The sequence below is a fragment of the Colius striatus genome, chromosome 7 (genome assembly GCF_028858725.1).
Source record: "Colius striatus isolate bColStr4 chromosome 7, bColStr4.1.hap1, whole genome shotgun sequence".
NCBI classification, from domain to species: Eukaryota; Metazoa; Chordata; class Aves; order Coliiformes; family Coliidae; genus Colius; species Colius striatus.
In genome coordinates, this window is record NC_084765.1 from 11,442,538 (window position 1) to 11,459,581 (window position 17,044).

A 17,044-nucleotide genomic window follows, 5' to 3' on the forward strand; every position below is an offset into this window, starting at 1 on the left:
CTCATGATGGCAGCAGGAAGATCCCCTTGTGCTGCTTCATCAGCATCGCTCAAACTAAGACTTAAAAATTAAGGAAAGAGAAAAACATCAGTAGTGAAATAGACAGCTAGACCAGGAGTGTCATGCCTCTTCTTAGACATCCCAAGTAAAATGGAGAGTGTTGACAATATACAGTATGTTTAGATTGAGCTGTTGGACAGTAAATTTAGAAAGCAGTTAAAACTAAACAGATAAGAGGTGCTGTCTTGTATAGACATAAACTACCTTCTGAACTGGTTTGGAGTGTCGTGTTTGATTTCAGCTAATCTTTATTTGTTTTGCCTAATGACACACCTGGACTTGATCTCTTTTTTTTTTAAAAAACTAAAACCTTTCACACCTTTTTCCAGTTCCAGTTATGAACCAGCTTCACAGCAGGAGGAAGCTGGCATTTCTTTAGGTTTGTTGCGATGATGCCAGCATTTGTTTTGATGGTGACATTCTGATGAGACATTAGGGTTATCTAAATTTTCTATTCTTTTTTAAAATAACATGTCATTGTTTCTTCCTGAAGATGCTTCAGCCATCAAGATAAGCGTTACCTTTAAATTAAATGAAGGAAAATGTAGTTTGAAAAAGACTGAGATGTTTCAAGAAGGGCTGGAACAGATGATACCAGGTATGGACATAAAAATGCAAGTAACAGGTCAGAGTCATAGCTAAGGGGTTAGTAAGTGTTCTCCAGATATGAAGTATGTCATAAGCAAAGCAGAGAGGACTGCAGACTTCCCTGTCTTCACTGACCTTATGGCCTCAGATTTTTTGCAATAGTTATTTCAGATTACAGGACTTCCCTGTGACAACCTTACTGTCTCATTAGGAAAGTTCTTTTTACTTAGTACCACTGCACTATTCTTTTGATTTCTTCCTTTCCTTTCTCTCTGTTACTTCTTTCTGTTCTTTCCTTTCTCACCTGCTCCTTACTGTCTGATGCCTCAGTGAAGAATTTCCCGGCCTTTTATGCCGACTCTGTTGCCAAAGGGTTATTCCTCTTTTCTCTTCCTTTTGTACTTTGGCAGCCCCAGATGGATGCAGTGAGGTCAGCTCTTCCATCTGTTCCAAGGCAGAAAGTATAGCCTGGGAATTTACAAAGTCAGCAGAAAATGAGGAGGAGTACATGTAAAAAAACCCCAAGAGCTGGGGGAAGAAGTCACTAAACAATATGATGAATCAACATGTCAGTTTGTTTGTCATTAAAAGAGTTACAGTGAGAAACTACACTAGATGCTCGGTGAAGGGTTACATTCTCCAGAAGCAAAGCTTATTCCGGGTGTTTTCTTTAACTAAGTCTTATTTCCTTATTGAAACCTTGAAAGTAACCTAATGACCTGCAAATGTCCTGTGTACAGCTACTACTTAATTTCACATGCTCCATATGAGTGCAAAATCTTTTTATTCCTTGAGTAGCGTGCCCGTTGCAGGCAGGGTCATGGTTTTAAGATGCTTTGCATAGTGCAAAGGTAATTTGTTAGAAGACTAGCAAATCCCAAGGAGGAGGACTGAGCACTGCAGCCAGGCTCTCATCCTGGCACTGAAACCTGCCTCAGACTCACTGCAGTGCCAGAGTCTCAGCCCAGCGTCTGTAAGTGCACCCAAGTGGGGATTCTATGTGGGTGTGTACCAGTTAAAAAAACTGACCAAACTGTTTCCTGGCATGTGGAGTTGATCGTTTGCTCCCCTTAACTCTTTGCGACAAGATATGCTCTGAGCGCTAGGAAATGTTTAATGACATAGCTGGCCAAGCTTTTGCTTCCTTTAATTTTGTTCATACAGAGAGACATAATTCAGTAATGGAGAGCTTCCAGTATGTAAACCTAACATGCAGCTCTGGCAAGAAAATTCATGGAGCCCTCAGTAGACTGACAGCGACTAGAGCAATTTTTATCACTGCGGACTTTGAGCTTGAAACAAGCCAAAAGGAGGTGACAGGTTGGTTGGAAAATCATCCAAGGTGTGGTCTGAAGCTTCTTGCTGTTTGCGCCTGAATTTCTGTATTTTTCACTTCTATCTGTATGCCAAAATGGCAATAAAAAGTATCTCCTGTTTTGAAAATGAATTTTACTGCTTCAAAAAGAGTGAGGGATGGGGATAGTTTCAAAGGTCAAAGAGCTGCCCTAGATTAAAGTCTGGTGGTCTGATGAATTTTTTTTCTAGCCTGATGATGTTCTTAAGGATTTGAAAGTCGCTCACAGAAGTCGCTTTCTTGGTGATTTGCATTGGCTGGATTTTCATGCACAGTCACTTACAGCAGCTTTCACCCTCAATACTTTTCAGAAACGTGTGACGTGCGCTGTGCTCGGAAGAAGACTGAGAAGAGGTTCCGTAAAACCATTCGAACCTTACGGAAGACAGTGAGCAGGGACCAGTTCCGCGTCCGCGTCTCGGGCATGGACCACGAAGTGGCCAGGAAGGCTCTCAAGCTGTCAGAGCCACAGCAGTCTTGTGGTGTAGGACAGATGCATGTGGGTAACAGATGTGGTAAGTAAATGTAAATTAGGAGCAAACCATCGGTTTACGGTTTTGCCCAGGTCAAGCTTGGAGAGGTCATGGCGTGCTTGTCTAGGAGAAAGGAGGGCTGAGTGTGAAGGAGTTGCTGTGTTACTGAGATGTGCCCCTCTGTGTATTTGTTGTTAGCAGTTTCTGTGTTAGAGCGGAATAAGAGCTCAGTGTGCTGCACTTTGTTATAGCTGATGCGTAGCCTACAATAAGCTCAAAGGCAGAAAACATGGGAGTAACATCAGGCTCCAATGGCCTTGACATCACTAGTGTTAAAGACTACAATAAATATCCAGTGTAACACTGTGTTTCTGAACTTGTGAACGTTTCATCTCTCCCTTGTTCCAAAGAAAAGGCTAAGCAGAATTTGATACAGTCACATTCTCTTTGCTGATTAATCTTCCAGGTCCCAGACAATCTTCACGACAGACTTGTAAATTCATGGAGACTAGAAGTTCTTAATTATCATGGCACTGCCACAATGCAGCCTATAGTATGTGCATCTAAAACACAAAAGTTAAGGAGAAGGGTCAGATGTTACCTTAACAGGGGCCTAACAACCATCACAGCTAATTCAGGCTGCATAGGGTAGGCAGCATGTAGGTGGTTTTGTGAGTCAGCAAGCCTTTAGAATGCCTGTCAGATTGAATTAGTACGTCTTCCAGCAGCGACTCATTCTGCCTCAGGATAGGTTTTCCAGTCTAGTTTTATTAACTCTGGAAAAACTTGGATTCATAGAATAGAAAAATGAATTGCTATTGTTTAAAACATCTGTGCAAACAAGCAGACTAGGGAATTACTCAGGAATTCTGTCAGAAGAAGCTGTAAGTTATCGCTTTTCTCTTTTATTGTAACATTGTAATAAGTCTGAAAAACTTTGGAAAGCTCACCAAGATGAGTTTACAGGGATGGTTTCAAGCTGTTATGTTGGGTGCTGGAGGAATGCTTTGGAAAACTCTGTCTTGCTCCATTGTACAGAGCCACAGTATGGCTTTCAGGCCATTTGTGATTTCATCTGGACAAAACAGCAATAAGTGAGCTAAAAATACTGCAGGTCGAGAAAGCACCATGAGTTCAAATTAGGAACAACAAAGAAACAATATTTTTTTTTTGAGGTAGCTGCAGAACCAGTTACATTTCATTATAAATGAGAAGCTTACATGGCATTTCTATGTTAATTCAGAGAGCAAGGGGGCTTTTGGAGGATGCCTACAAACTCTTTGGTATAGTGAGCACAAAAACAGCCTGTCTGTGGTTAAAACAGAATCACAGTTTGCCCTCTGCATCTTAATGGGTACTGCTGTGAGCACTGGAACTGGTAAGGTACGATTCCATGTGGGCCTTATGCTTTGATTTGCTCTTCCCTATAAAAATGCAGTCACTGAGTGAATCTGCCTTTCTTCAGCTTGAGTATTCAGACTATATCCTTGTGTAGATTTGCTATGATCAATTAGTCTTTTACCTCCATGGATGCTAAGCAGTTCTCTCTCCTCCACTTGCATGTTCCTCGTGTATTTGCATTAAACATACACAAAGTTAGCATCTTTGAAAGCTCTCTGCATCCTCTGACAGGTTGGACAGAAAGTTCACTAGTTTCTGAGGGGGCATAAAAGTACACACAGAGGCAGTTTTGTTACATCTGTCTCCTTTCCTTGGAAGCAACTGATTGTGTGTGGTGAAGGTGGCACTGGGCCGCTGCTGCTGCAGTCAGGAGGAGCTAAAGAGCAGACTGGGGAGAGGAGAATGGAGTGGGAACAGTGTGGAAGAAGAGGAAGAAGCTAGCTCTGGGATGTTTGTGGGGTAGTCAGGGGAGTTTGTTTTGTTCTGATTGCTTTGCAGAGCTGTTGAGAACTTCTGGACAGGATTGAAGCCCTGCTTATCTAGGATGTGCTCATGACTCTGGAGAAAGTGTCTCCATAGCAAGAGATACTCAGCGCAGGTGGCGGATGCCTGGACAGGCAGGGAACTTTGGCAAGAGGAGTTTTCTCAGCCTGACCAGAGGAGTGGGAAGCAGTAAGGGACAAAGTCTAAGGACTTACAAGTCTTCTGTGATGCAGATAGTGAGTGAAGTGCCAGTTTCAGTTCATTGTTTTCAAATACATTTTGTAAACAAAATACTCGGTGTATGGTTAGGGTTAGATACACTTTTAGTGGTTCAGACAGTTTTGTACTGGTCCTCTTCCTGTGATAGACTGTTCATGGCACAGCGCTGCCTGAAACAGTTGCTGTATCTGAGCAATGTAAGAGGGAAAGTCCAGCTCCTGTTTGAACAGCTTCTGTTCAGGGGTAACTGGCCTGCTTTTGCACCAGTAAACTCAACTTCATTTGGTTTCACAGTTTTGGTGAGTTAGTACTTTCTCTGATTTTCCTGTCTTAACTCCTACTGTCTGTAATGAGGCACAACAAACTAAAAACAGCTCCAGAAAGGCACCAGGAGCAGGTTAGTTGTGGTTTCCAAGGTTGTTTCATCATTCTTAGTATGCTAAATGGTTGCGTGTGCATGTCAGCTGTTCTTTGAACAACTGTTGATGGTAAAAGGGAGTTCACTGCTGATTCTGAGGGGCAGTGCATTTTATTTCAAGTTTGCTTCTTAACTTACAGTTCTGTTTGACATTTTCTGATGCTTTAGAGCTTCAAGTATTGCATTTGGCTACTTAATTATGTATGAACTCTGTATCAGTGAGTTAGCATATTTAGTACTGGCTCATGTTGATTCATGTCATGAGATCCTGTTGTTGCTTCCAAGGAGCAACCAGCAGTAGATCTCTACTTAAGTCTGCCACAGGAAATGCATAGAGCAAAATGGAACCCTCACCAGCCTTCCCAGAGCTCTGAACTCTCACAACAGTTGTAGAATCTTTCCACATTGAGGTCAATCTTACAGTAAAAAAACATGCAGAAAACATGCAGATTTCAGTGCTTTAAGACTGGATGAACCATCCGAGGATGCTGGAAATGCTACAGGCTTCTTTGGGAAGATTTGTCCTGCCGAGAATGCAGTTTCATTCACTAACCTGTATGCAAGTATTCATTCTCCAGTATGAGCTAAACTTTGGACTTATTTAACAGCCAAAGACCAGCTGTTTAAAAACTATCAATTCTTTATCAGAAAACTGGTTTACCAGAGACCTCCATATTGAAAGAGAAGTTGATATTTAATGGGACCCTTTTGCCCTCAGGCACTTTCCACTGAGGAAGGAACACCAAGGCTTTTAGCTGCTTTTCCATTACTTGAAACGCTGCCATATCTTCATCACATCCAGTGGAGCTGAAAACACACTTTGCCTGTTCTGTTTGGTATTTTTTGTATTGATTCCATGAATACTTTAAGAAATGGAAGGAGGCAATGAAAAGTAACATTCCCTGGAATTGTTGTGTAAAAGGACATGTGAGCATGCCTTTGTGGCACAGTAGTCTCAAGTGGATTCATCCAAAGAGCTGTGGCTGTTGCTTCAGAGAACAGCAAGCATGGGCGGCACTGGTATAGGCACTCCTCTGATGTAAATGCTGAGCAGCTTTATCTCCTGTGAGAGGTGTTGATGCATTTCATTGCTCAGCATTCAGCAGTTTCATCCCCTTAATTTAGGTGATGCAAATAAAATATTAACGTTTCATACAAAATGATGAGCCACATCTCAAAATTTAGATGTGGAGTGCTACGGGAATTGTAGAAGTATGAGAGATACTTAGAGAGAAAAGTGCTGCCTGCCTTTGCAGTTATGTAGCAGAGAACTGCTTTTTTTTTTTCTTCTTACAGTTTTATAAAAATCTGCCAAGAAGAACCAAACTATCAAGTGGGAGAAAGGGTGCTATTTTTCTTCTAGCCCTCTTGCTCTGACAATCATAGATTAAAGACATAAATCCTTAGGATGTGTAACCCACCTAAATGTGTGAACTGCTAAAAGACAATGACTTAAGGGATGCCTCTTCAGAATCGATTTGCATCAGTTGTTGGTGATTTTTCCATATAAAGTCAAGGCATCATTCTTAAGAAGATGGTGAATTGGTGGATCATGACCTCCTTTATGAGGTTCACCTTCTCAGCTACTGAGATACTACAGCATTTGTCTATAGCACCAAATGCTCAAAGGCTAATATGTTGAAAAGAGGGGAAGAGCCTTTAAATGTCTTTGTAACTGTTAATCCTGGTTCCCTGGGGGCCCCTCTCTTCTCCCCTCCCCCTTTTCTTCTTGTTTTCGCATCAGAAAAGCTTTCACTTTTGTTTTTTTTTCCTTTAAAACAGCTGCATGAGACTCAAGGCTGGGTTTTTAATGGGTATTGAAGACAAACAAAGACAGTGGCTGCAGAAATTAAGTCTACCAGAGGCAATTGGTTCTTTTGTTCATTTGGAGAAAAACAATCAGGTTTCTTAAAAAAAAAGAGCAAAGCCTGCCAGTGGATTTCTGATTTGATGTCATTATTTGCAAATCTTGAGATCTTTCCTTGACTGGGTATTTCTCATGTATCAGGTGAGACCAGCAGTTTCTAGTTTTGTGAAATAAAGTTCAAACTTTTTTGTTCCATTAAAATGAGTGACAGGAGACTTTTGAATTCTTAGAGGTGTTTATTGATTGGGGTTTGTTTATTTTTTTCTTTTAATGAAGGGGTTCATTTGTGTCAGCCTGATTTCATGCACAGTCCTATGGAATTCCAGGGCATGATTTCTGTTGACGTCATGTTCCCATAAGTAATGTTACTATAATTGAAGCTAACACTGCTTGTTATGCTAAATTGGACCCTGGTGAGTGCTGTGAGCTTCTAAACAGGCTTTCCTCATGACCCCTGCTCTGTGCTCGAGTGGACTTAGATAAGTGGCCTGTGAAAGATGAGGAGGAACTGAGACCAGTTTACAGGGAAGTGTTTGTGGACCAAATTGTCTGGACACTACTTGGGTTGTTGTAGTCATGTGAAGAAACTGATATATTTAGGAGCCTGAGGCATTAAAGCTTGGGCATCACTTGGAGTAATGTGGAAGTTTGTATTGACTAATGAGTATTTGTTGGACTGGAAATAGCTAAATCTGTATCTATTAATCTCTTTTTCATATTCACATAGGATCTGTTAGGGCTCGAACTGTTTGGTGTGTCTCAGATTATGCATTTTGCAGGCAGTGCAATATTTAAAACTTCATTTTCCCAGTCTCTGTGTTTTAGATACTTTAGAAATGTAATCCAGAGTTGCTTGTTTTTTTCAGGTCTCACTGATTTCAAATTGAGCATGGTTAATGCCCTCGAGAGTAGTCTCGTGATTGCATGTAGTAACATCACACAGGAAATATGTGTGGGCTGCCCTCATAGGCCTATCCATCTAGGCCTTGTCTCTCCAGTTCCAGGAGATACATACCATGAATGCTGCTTCATAAACGAGTGACCTCTGCTGTAAAACCAAGGAGGATTTACCTTGCCTGCTCTATCTCGGAACGCCAGGACACACACTGGGGCTCTGATAACCATGTGATTTCTGAGCAGAGAGTGGCCAGCTAGAGTGGGGATGTCCTGTGAACGCCATGGACACACAGAACAAGCCCGTTGCTTGTCCATCTGGATTCCTCTGTCAGTCTGGTTTGTCTCTAGCAAGGTGCTGTTGCCCAGATACGTTACTACCTTTAAGCAGTAGTTTATACTGAAAGAGCTGGGTAGTCATTCCATGGCTTTCTCTCTGTGGTGGGTCAGCCTGGCCTCTGTCTTTCTACTTGAACTTTCTCACTCTCTGCCTTAGTTCATAGCTGTAACCACTGCACAAAGCTTTTTTTTTTTTTCCAGCTAGTTTTGCACACCTTATTACAGTGTTTATAGCTAGTTGATTTTCTTTTTTCAGTTTTCCTTCTGTTGTTGCTATGTTTTAGGAAAATCAAACCAAATTACTTCAATTGATTGGTTTAGATCAAATGGAAAAGTTTTGGTTTGGCCCAGGTTGATTTTACAGAGTTCCTGCCTTTTACTGTCTCAGCTCCATCCTGACATCAGCTGAAATCCTGACACTGATTAAAACTTGTGTAAATGTAGTCTTTTTTTGACCTTGCACTTCATCTAGTAGTCTAGCCTGCTGACCACCTTATTTGTCTTTGAACCTACAGACACAAAATGTTAGTGACCTGTTATTTTATTGCTTGTTGCTAGTTAGCTGAAGTTTGGGAATGTACTGTGATGGGGAATGAGCAAGTTGCAGTTTACGTCGTAATAAAACTTAAGAGGATGAGGAAGGACAAGTAACTTGTGACTCTTGTCCTAGTCCTCAGAATCCTGGAAATAAAAAATTAGCTGGAGCTCACATTGTGTCTCAATGTGGAGGTAAGGCACAGAAACAGACCATCTGATGCTTCTGCCCTATCTTTCCCTTGCTCTTGGAATTTAGTTGTGCGATGCATCCAAGAATGTCCTCTATTGAGGATCTCAGTGATGTCTGAGGAGATCTTGTGAAGTTTGCTACCTCCATGCAAATTTTCAACATTTAGGCACTTGCTAAATAATCCCAGAAGATTTAGATTAATTCTGTTTTATTCCATGCTCTGCAATGTTTACATGCAGTTTCAAGGCAGTAAGATGCAGATGCTAAAATTCTCAAGATAGGTGTGATGGGCTAAGTTCTCAAATGTAACATTTCCACATAAGAGATTTAGTTGCTGTTAGGGACAGGTTTCCTTTGAGCTCTGTTAGCTGATGTGCTAACTGCTGGACTGTGAGCCACTTCAGGAAACCAGGTTGAATTTATATGGTTTTGCACATGTCAATGTAAGGTAGCATCCTATTCAAAACAAAACCAAAACAAAGACATGTGTATCCTCCAATGCAAAAATACAAACCACCCCAAACTTGACATGAAATTAAAATGAAGGAAATAAAAAGGCAGATTAAAGGGAGATAGTCTCTAGGAAGGAGTTAGAACCAAGAGTTAAGACTTCCACACTCACTCTCATTGATAAGATACAGAGCGTTGCTTAACCTGCTGTGCTTTATTTTTAAGCTGAGGAGGAACGCTCACTATTCCACTCTGTGTATCGGCCATAAACAAAACTCTTCATCGTTGGTCATGACCGGTAGTTAATGCCCTGCTTGTTGTTAGTCATATAGCCTGAAATGAAGCCAAGGCCAATTTAACTTCTTAACAAAACAGCTATTCAGTGAGTGATTTATTGGAGCTATAAACTAAAACTAACATTTTATTATCATAACAGGTCTTTAAAAGAACAGAATTTTTCAGCACAGCTGAACAACTGCAACAGTGTTTTGTGCCCTTCCAGAGCAGAGTAATTATTAAATACTGGCACTGAAGCCAGTTCTTTTGTGACAACTTTGAAAGCCAGAGTTTTTTCAGGTTACCCAATAAATATTGCTGAGCTTTTAAGATAATGTTGAAGGGTGTGTTTCAGTAAAATCAGTTGATTGTGTTAGTACTATCTGTTCCCCCCACAGAACACAGCAATCCACTGCACAGATAGTCATTATCCAAGATCCAGTCAGAGGAATGGCAAGAATATTTCTACTTTAGAAGTCTGAGGCATGCATAATGTTTAGTTTATTGAATTTGAACAATGATTCATTGCATCTCTTTTCACACAATTTGGTAGGACCAATGGTTATGAAATATGAATATTCAATAAAATTAATATTAAAATACTTATAGAAAACTGGAAATAGATGTTTGACATCTTGGGTACAGTACTAAATTATTTCATTTGAAAGGAGTCCAAGAGTTCTTTAGCTAGAAAGAGGAAATAACTACTACATAACTGCACTGTACAGATTAGCAGAAAGTACTGGACAGGCCTAGTGTCCAGTGCAGCCTTGCAACAAAGCGTGGAATCCATTGCATCTCGCAGAAGAGCTCACTGGTATGAGTGTCTGTGTCAGTTTTACAGGGTACATTGTATGTATGAAGTTCTATATGTTGCTAGCATTTAGCTCTGAAACACTGGTTCCCATTTCCCAATTGAAGAGGAGAGCAGTTGCACTGTGAGATTTCGGGTCCTGTGCAGGCTCACTAACATATCTTTACTTATAGCGTGGAGGTTGAAGCAAGTATGTCCTTCCTCTTCTAGATCAGTGCTCACCAGGTGAACATTCTCCTGATGGCTTCAAACCCTGTCTGCCATGTCCCCTCGGAATGTACCAGCCTGAAGCTGGCAGAGTATCGTGCTTTCCCTGTGGAGGAGGTCTGACAACAAGGCATAGCGGTGCATCTTCGTTTCAGGACTGTGAGACTAAAGGTAAGGTCAGGATTTATTTGATGAACTGCTTTGCTCCCAAGCAAAAGTAACTGCTGTTACTACAAGTGGAGCACTCAAAGAAGGATCATTCTCACCTCCAGGATCTCTCTTTCCAGGGGTCTTATAGTTGGCTGGCCTAGCCTGGCTGCTAGGAAACTCAATAAAGCCTCAATTCCTTTAATAACTGATTTCCAGATAAGATTTGAGAAGGGATTGAGAGATACATGAAAGTTGGTCAGTGAAGCCATTGATCCGTGAAGAGTCATATAAAAGAGCAACAGGGTGGGGAAAAAAAAAAGTCTCAGAGAAAAAGCAAGATGGATGTGCCTTGCTGACATTTTGGGTTTGAACAACATCAACATGAAAATGTGAGGGAGAGAATTGCAGTCTTACATATCTGGAAGCTAAATAAGAAAATAGTTTCTTCATGTTCATTATGAGATGTTGTCTTGGATGCCTTGGGATATACCTAAAAAGAATAAGACAGCTATGAAGTTGTATTTGAAAATGCTGATTAAAAAAATGCATCTGTGGAAAGAGATGAAATCTTAATCAGTATAATAGTTTACTCAGTGTCTTAAAGAATAGGTAAAACAACATTGCTTATATCAAAATCACCAGAAAAAAAAGTGTTTCTAGAAAAATCTACTGACATAGACTAGAAATAAGGAATAGAAAGACGTCCTGATGCAAACATTTGGTAGTGGTTTGGATTAAGAGTTCTCTCTAGTGTCAGTTAAGATATGTTTACTATTGAGAATTGCAACATAATAAAAGAATTTTGCAGTATGGTTGAAGAATTACTATTACTGGTAATAATGTGATAGCAAAAATAGATTTCTTCAGTGAAGAATCACTGAATCCACAAATGCTGTTATTTCATACTTAATTATGCAAAGTTAAAGCATAACTAAAAAAAAACATGTTAAAAACCTTGGATCAAGATAAGAGGAACTGATTTCAGTGTTATTTAATGTAAACAAAAATAGGCCTTAAAATGAGGTTCAGTTTTCAAATTAGAGTGGAGATTAAAGGAATTTTTTGTATTAACTGGAATGAAGAGCTCAGGGATTGGCATGTGGAAGAGGCCACATGAGATATGGAATCACAGACGCAAGAACTATTTGGAACTTATATCTGAAGCATTTGGATTGAAGGGTGGAGCATGTAGAGGAGGACTCCAGACTGAGCTAGCTTAAAAAACATAACAAGATTATTTTGAGAGTAAGGAGAGCTTAAAAGGAATAGAAAAAAAGGGCTGTGCAGCACAGAGAACTACATTTGAAAGGCAAGGTAGTAAATTATTTTGATGTTGAGCTGAGAGAGGTAAACTTGCCAAACGAGATAAAAGGAATAGGAATTTATTTATATCTTTAAGTCATACAAAGAAAAAGGGCAAGGTAAAAGAAGCAATTTGATGATGGATCTAAGAGCAAAGATAGTAGATAGCTGATGCTCTTGGTAACTTCCTGTCAGGTTTCAGTACAGATGATGGTGGTCACAGATACAGAATAGCTAAGCAAAATGAAATGAAAGGAAGCTTATTAGAGATGTAAGCAAAGGACAGAGCCCTGGCACAGGCTGCCCAGGGCGTGTGTGCAGTCTCCTTCTCTGGAGGTTTCCAAACCTACCTGGACATGTTTGTGTGACCTGATTGAGGTAGACATGCTTTAGCAGGGGGTTCGACTGGATGATCTCTAGAGGTCACTTCCAACCCTACCATTCTGTGATTCTGCGTTTCAAGTCCTGTATTCTCAGATTGCAATGAGAGAAGAGAATCTTCCTGTCTGCTTGTAGGGAAGTAGAAGAAAACTGCAAGTCTACTAGAAGGATTTTTCCCATGTTTCTGTCCATCTCATGTCTAAAGCTTTCCTAAAATCTGTTAGATTTGTGAAAGAGATTGTATGTCAGAATGGGGTCTTGCTTCAGTGACACAGGAGATGCTGGCAGCAAGCCCTGTGAGGGCTATAGCTTACGTATCTTGCTGGCGTGGTGATTTGCGTGATGATTTTGCATTTGTGATCAAATAAAGTAGCAGCAGATCTGGTGGAGGTGGCTGTACCCTGAGTCATGGCCTGTTGCTGCAAGACAGTTGTATGTGGTCGTGAGAGAAAGTGGCAATATACCAACTTTGTCACTAATGTTGATGCTTGTGCCACTTGTAGAGGGCCAAAGTCTTTAATCTCTGCTTGTGGTGAGCTGCTCATAGGTGTATACTAGGATGCAGCAGCAGTGCACGTGCTGCTTGGCATAAGCTGCCAAGGAAGAAAGGTTCAGTTGGTATATCCACGTACGATTTATCTTCCAAGTCAAACGTCAGCGGCTAGACCAGTAACCAACTGTTCTACTTGGTGTCTTGCTTACAAAATCATGGCGGTATACTCACTCCCCTGTATCTTTTATTACTGCTTCCACACAGAACTGCTCTATAGTGTTGTATTTGAGACTTTTCAACTTGCACAAAGTGCCCTAATAAACTAAAATCTGGCTTATTACCCTCAGTTTATGAACATGACATTTCAGTTACTGAAATTATCCTACGTCCTATAAAAATGCAGAGGATCACATTCTGATGTACTACTGCCACTTTTTTAACTGTGCTGCGTATTTAATTACTCTCCAGTTCAGTGTTCACCTGGCCATTTTTATAATACCACAACTCATCGGTGTATTCGCTGCGCAGTTGGGACATACCAGCCTGAGTTTGGGCAAAATTACTGCGTTTCATGCCCTGGAAACACCACTACTGATTTTGATGGGTCAACAAACATAACACAGTGCAAAAGTAAGTATAGTGAGATGGTTTTGATGATCCCTTACAAATAAAAAGACTGGGCTATTAGTATTCTAAGTGGCCCTAAGGGCAAAATTTAGCTTTGCTCCAAGGGACTTGGAGACAAGGCAGTGGTGTTGCTCCTGTTTTGCTGCCTGCCTGCTTCTCATCCCACGTGGCTTGCTGAGCTCCATGAGAGGCCATTTCTGCAGACTGGTTCTGTCATTCTTGTTAAGGTAAGTGATGATTGTGTCTTGCCATTTGATGTTTGATCACTCTGAGTCTTGTTATTAAATCTTTTCTCGTATGACATGGCAGACAGTTTATATTCTCAGCTCCCTGATTTCTTTCTCTTCTGTTAGAAGGGGTGGAAGTTGTCTCACAAAACTTAATAGCTCTAGTAACCATTTCTTAATAACAGCCTTTGGAAAAGTAAAATACAAAGAGAACTACTGTTCTAGATTATGGTAGTGTTGGAAACTGAGGGTAAATTAAAGAGAGAAAGAGAGGGCAAGGAGGAGATTCCTCAGAAGAACCTCTGGAGACACTTGATATATGCACAGAAGCATATACACATATATAGAAATAAATATGTTTCTTAGAACTCCCTGTCAGAGTCCACTCCCTGTCACGTCACACACACATCCGTGTTACGGTGCTGTAGTGTCCCAACCCTTGTGCCCACACAGAGTTGGGGAGCACATGCAAAGCTCCCTGCACTGGGGTTCATCTTCTCTTACTGCCAGGCATGCTGATCTGTGCAGAGAAAGGGCCTGCTACACTCCCTGTTTTGTGCTGCTGCAGGCATGGTGCCTGAGCAGGACACCTCAGACTCCAGTTAGACTTCACTTGATACTTCTATAAAAATGTTCTATCTGGTGCAAGCAAGTGGAGCATCCCTACCTTAACCATTTCTATGTCCTCTTACAACTGCCTTGCCCCTCGGCTGTGGCTTGGTCAATAGCACCTGTGTTAACAGGGACTAATCTGTATTTTCATGAATCAGTATTGATTACAACAGAGGCAGAAGCAGGCAGCAGTGTGAAGTGAAGATTGCAAAGAGATCTGTACCTGCATCAGGTGCAAAGAAAACTGTCTGTATCTGTCATCCGTGTTTCTGACAGTGACTGTAGGCAGAGCTGTAGGGTGACCTCAGGTTGCATAGTCTTGCATACTGTATTGCTTTTTCAGATAGGCAGTGTGGAGGTGAACTGGGAGATTACACTGGATATATTGAGTCACCAAACTATCCTGGGGACTATCCTGCAAACACTGAGTGCACTTGGAATATTAACCCACCACCAAAGCGACGTATTCTGATTGTGGTTCCAGAAATATTCCTGCCAATAGAAGATGAGTGTGGAGACTACCTGGTGATGCGAAAAAGCTGTAAGTCTGAAATACCTCCTGAGGCATATGGTGTCTCTCAGTGTGCAGGGCAAGTTTCTCACGTGCATTGCTGTTTACATAAACTAAGTGTAGCCTGTCTGCCCCTACCTACGAGTAGAAATTTCTTTAAGTGACAGGTTAAGAAATCCTGTTGGATAATGTTCTTCCATAGGTTCAAGTGGAAAAAGGGTGCAAGGCTAAGACATGTCAGTGAATTCTGAGAGAAATACTGTTAACAAGGCCAGGTTGGTTGAGGCTTTGAGAACTGTTCCAGTGCTGCTCATGGCCAGGGGATTGGAACAAAATTCTTTTGAGGCCCTTTCCAACCCAAACAGTTCTAGTGATTCTGTGTTCAAGCTAACTAGCCATGAATTATGCTAAGCAGCTCTAGTCTGGGTAGGGAAAGAGGACACGCCTGCTACTCCCTACTGGTGGCTGATGTGTGAATAAACAGCTTCAGTTTCTAGTATAGACACATCCTTCAAACGGTAGGCTGGTTTTTAGGAAAAACAAAAATCTTCCTTGACCAAGGAAGGAGTCACTTGTTGATGGCACACTGTCCACTGATGGCTTGTCACATTTTGAGTCGATTTCTCAACCAGGCAGCATTTCTTGTTACAGTAGTTTAAGCTGTTTTCTAACTGACATTAGTGTGCAGCATTGTCTGCTAACTGCTTATTGTGTGGTTTTTTTTGAAAGCTTCTTCCAACTCAGTGACCACCTATGAAACCTGTCAAACCTACGAACGCCCTATAGCTTTCACTTCTAGGTCTAAGAAGTTATGGATCCAGTTCAAGTCGAATGAAGGCAACAGTGCCAAAGGATTCCAAGTCCCTTATGTAACATATGATGGTGAGTGGATGTGAGCAGCTGAGCCTGTGTGGACTAGTGCAGGACTCCTTGTGGGCTCCTTGGCCCTGCTAAGCAGCACTGTCACTGTGAGACTACCTCCAGTAGTAGCTGTTTTCATTTAAAGCTAGTTTAAGGAATTCTGCATTGCACTGCAGTCTTAATTGCCACTGTTATTTTCAGTCTTCCACAGACCTAAACAAAGAGCAGGGATTCTGGGCTCCAACCTGCAAAATGCAGAGCTCAGAGTCAGAATCTGGGTGTTATACATTTTAGTGCCTTGCTAGTTCTAGGTTGCTTCAAGTGTGCCTCAGTAATTGGGCAGAGCCCAAGTGCCTCTGATCTGTCATGTTGCTGCTACCATCTGTAATCTAGTATGAGGTAGTAAAATATCTATATTGCAAAGAAGCTTGAGGGGCAAGAGTTTCACTCTGTCCTTGTCAGAGTCACCAGGAGTGAAACTGAAGCTGAGGCTTTGCACTTCAGCATGAGTGATGTGAAGGTGACATGACATGTTTCTGTAGAAAGAAGTGGGTATTTACAGGTAAGTTTCTGCAGTGCATTTGGTTTGAAGCAGGCTACTTGGTTACAATATGCACTATAATCCTAGGTACATTATGATTTCTTTTACTTTTAACAGATTGATGCTGAGCAGCTCAGCAGAGTACACTGTTTTCATAGTAAGCAGTATTTGTAGCTTCTTTGCAGAATGGGCATTTGGAATATTTTCTGCCTGTTAATGTGATGTTCTTTTGGGGGGCTCTTTCGGGGACAGGGCTTACATTTATATCGGAGGGAGGTATTGAGTATGTAAGCAAAGTGAACCTGCCAATTATTCTCTTGTGCATTCCCTGTAGAGGATTACCAAGAGCTAATAGAAGACATTGTTCGGGATGGTAGACTTTATGCATCTGAAAATCATCAGGAAATACTTAAGGTATATTCTTTGTACTAAGCATGTTGGTTTTGACTGAAAATGATGGTATTTTGTGCCAGTGAGGTTACCTCCTGCTCTGCATCAGATCTGTTCCTTGGTACACTAGACACGTGCTACTTCATGGAAGTGGGGTGAATGGCACATCCTGATTGTGCAGTGCAATAGGTATGAAAGCCTTTGCTCAGGGGAGTTAGAGGTAGATCAGACCTCCTAGGAGAAATCTACATTGAAGATAGCCCCCTGAGCCTCATGTAGGCTGTGCTGAAAGGAATCAGTAAAGCACACTGAGGGACATAGGATTCAGTCTCTTGGAGAAGCATGTGGTGCTGCTACTTTTAGTCTGTAGATGAGCAAG

At 41.3% G+C, this 17,044-nt stretch overlaps 1 protein-coding gene across 3 annotated transcripts in view; it reads left to right on the forward strand.

The window, feature by feature from the left end:
* SCUBE2 (signal peptide, CUB domain and EGF like domain containing 2) overlaps positions 1-17,044 on the forward strand; it is a 42,827-nt gene that overhangs the window by 21,990 nt on the left and 3,793 nt on the right. Inside the window, exons 14-21 of one of the 3 annotated variants that reach the window (XM_061999919.1) lie at positions 554-658; positions 1,813-1,968; positions 2,314-2,517; positions 10,574-10,741; positions 13,365-13,526; positions 14,706-14,903; positions 15,603-15,755; positions 16,610-16,689. In XM_061999919.1, the coding sequence (XP_061855903.1) occupies positions 554-658; positions 1,813-1,968; positions 2,314-2,517; positions 10,574-10,741; positions 13,365-13,526; positions 14,706-14,903; positions 15,603-15,755; positions 16,610-16,689 (1,226 nt within the window). The remainder of the gene's footprint in view (positions 1-553; positions 659-1,812; positions 1,969-2,313; positions 2,518-10,573; positions 10,742-13,364; positions 13,527-14,705; positions 14,904-15,602; positions 15,756-16,609; positions 16,690-17,044) is intronic. The other 2 variants (XM_061999917.1, XM_061999918.1) reach the window with 2 other exon arrangements.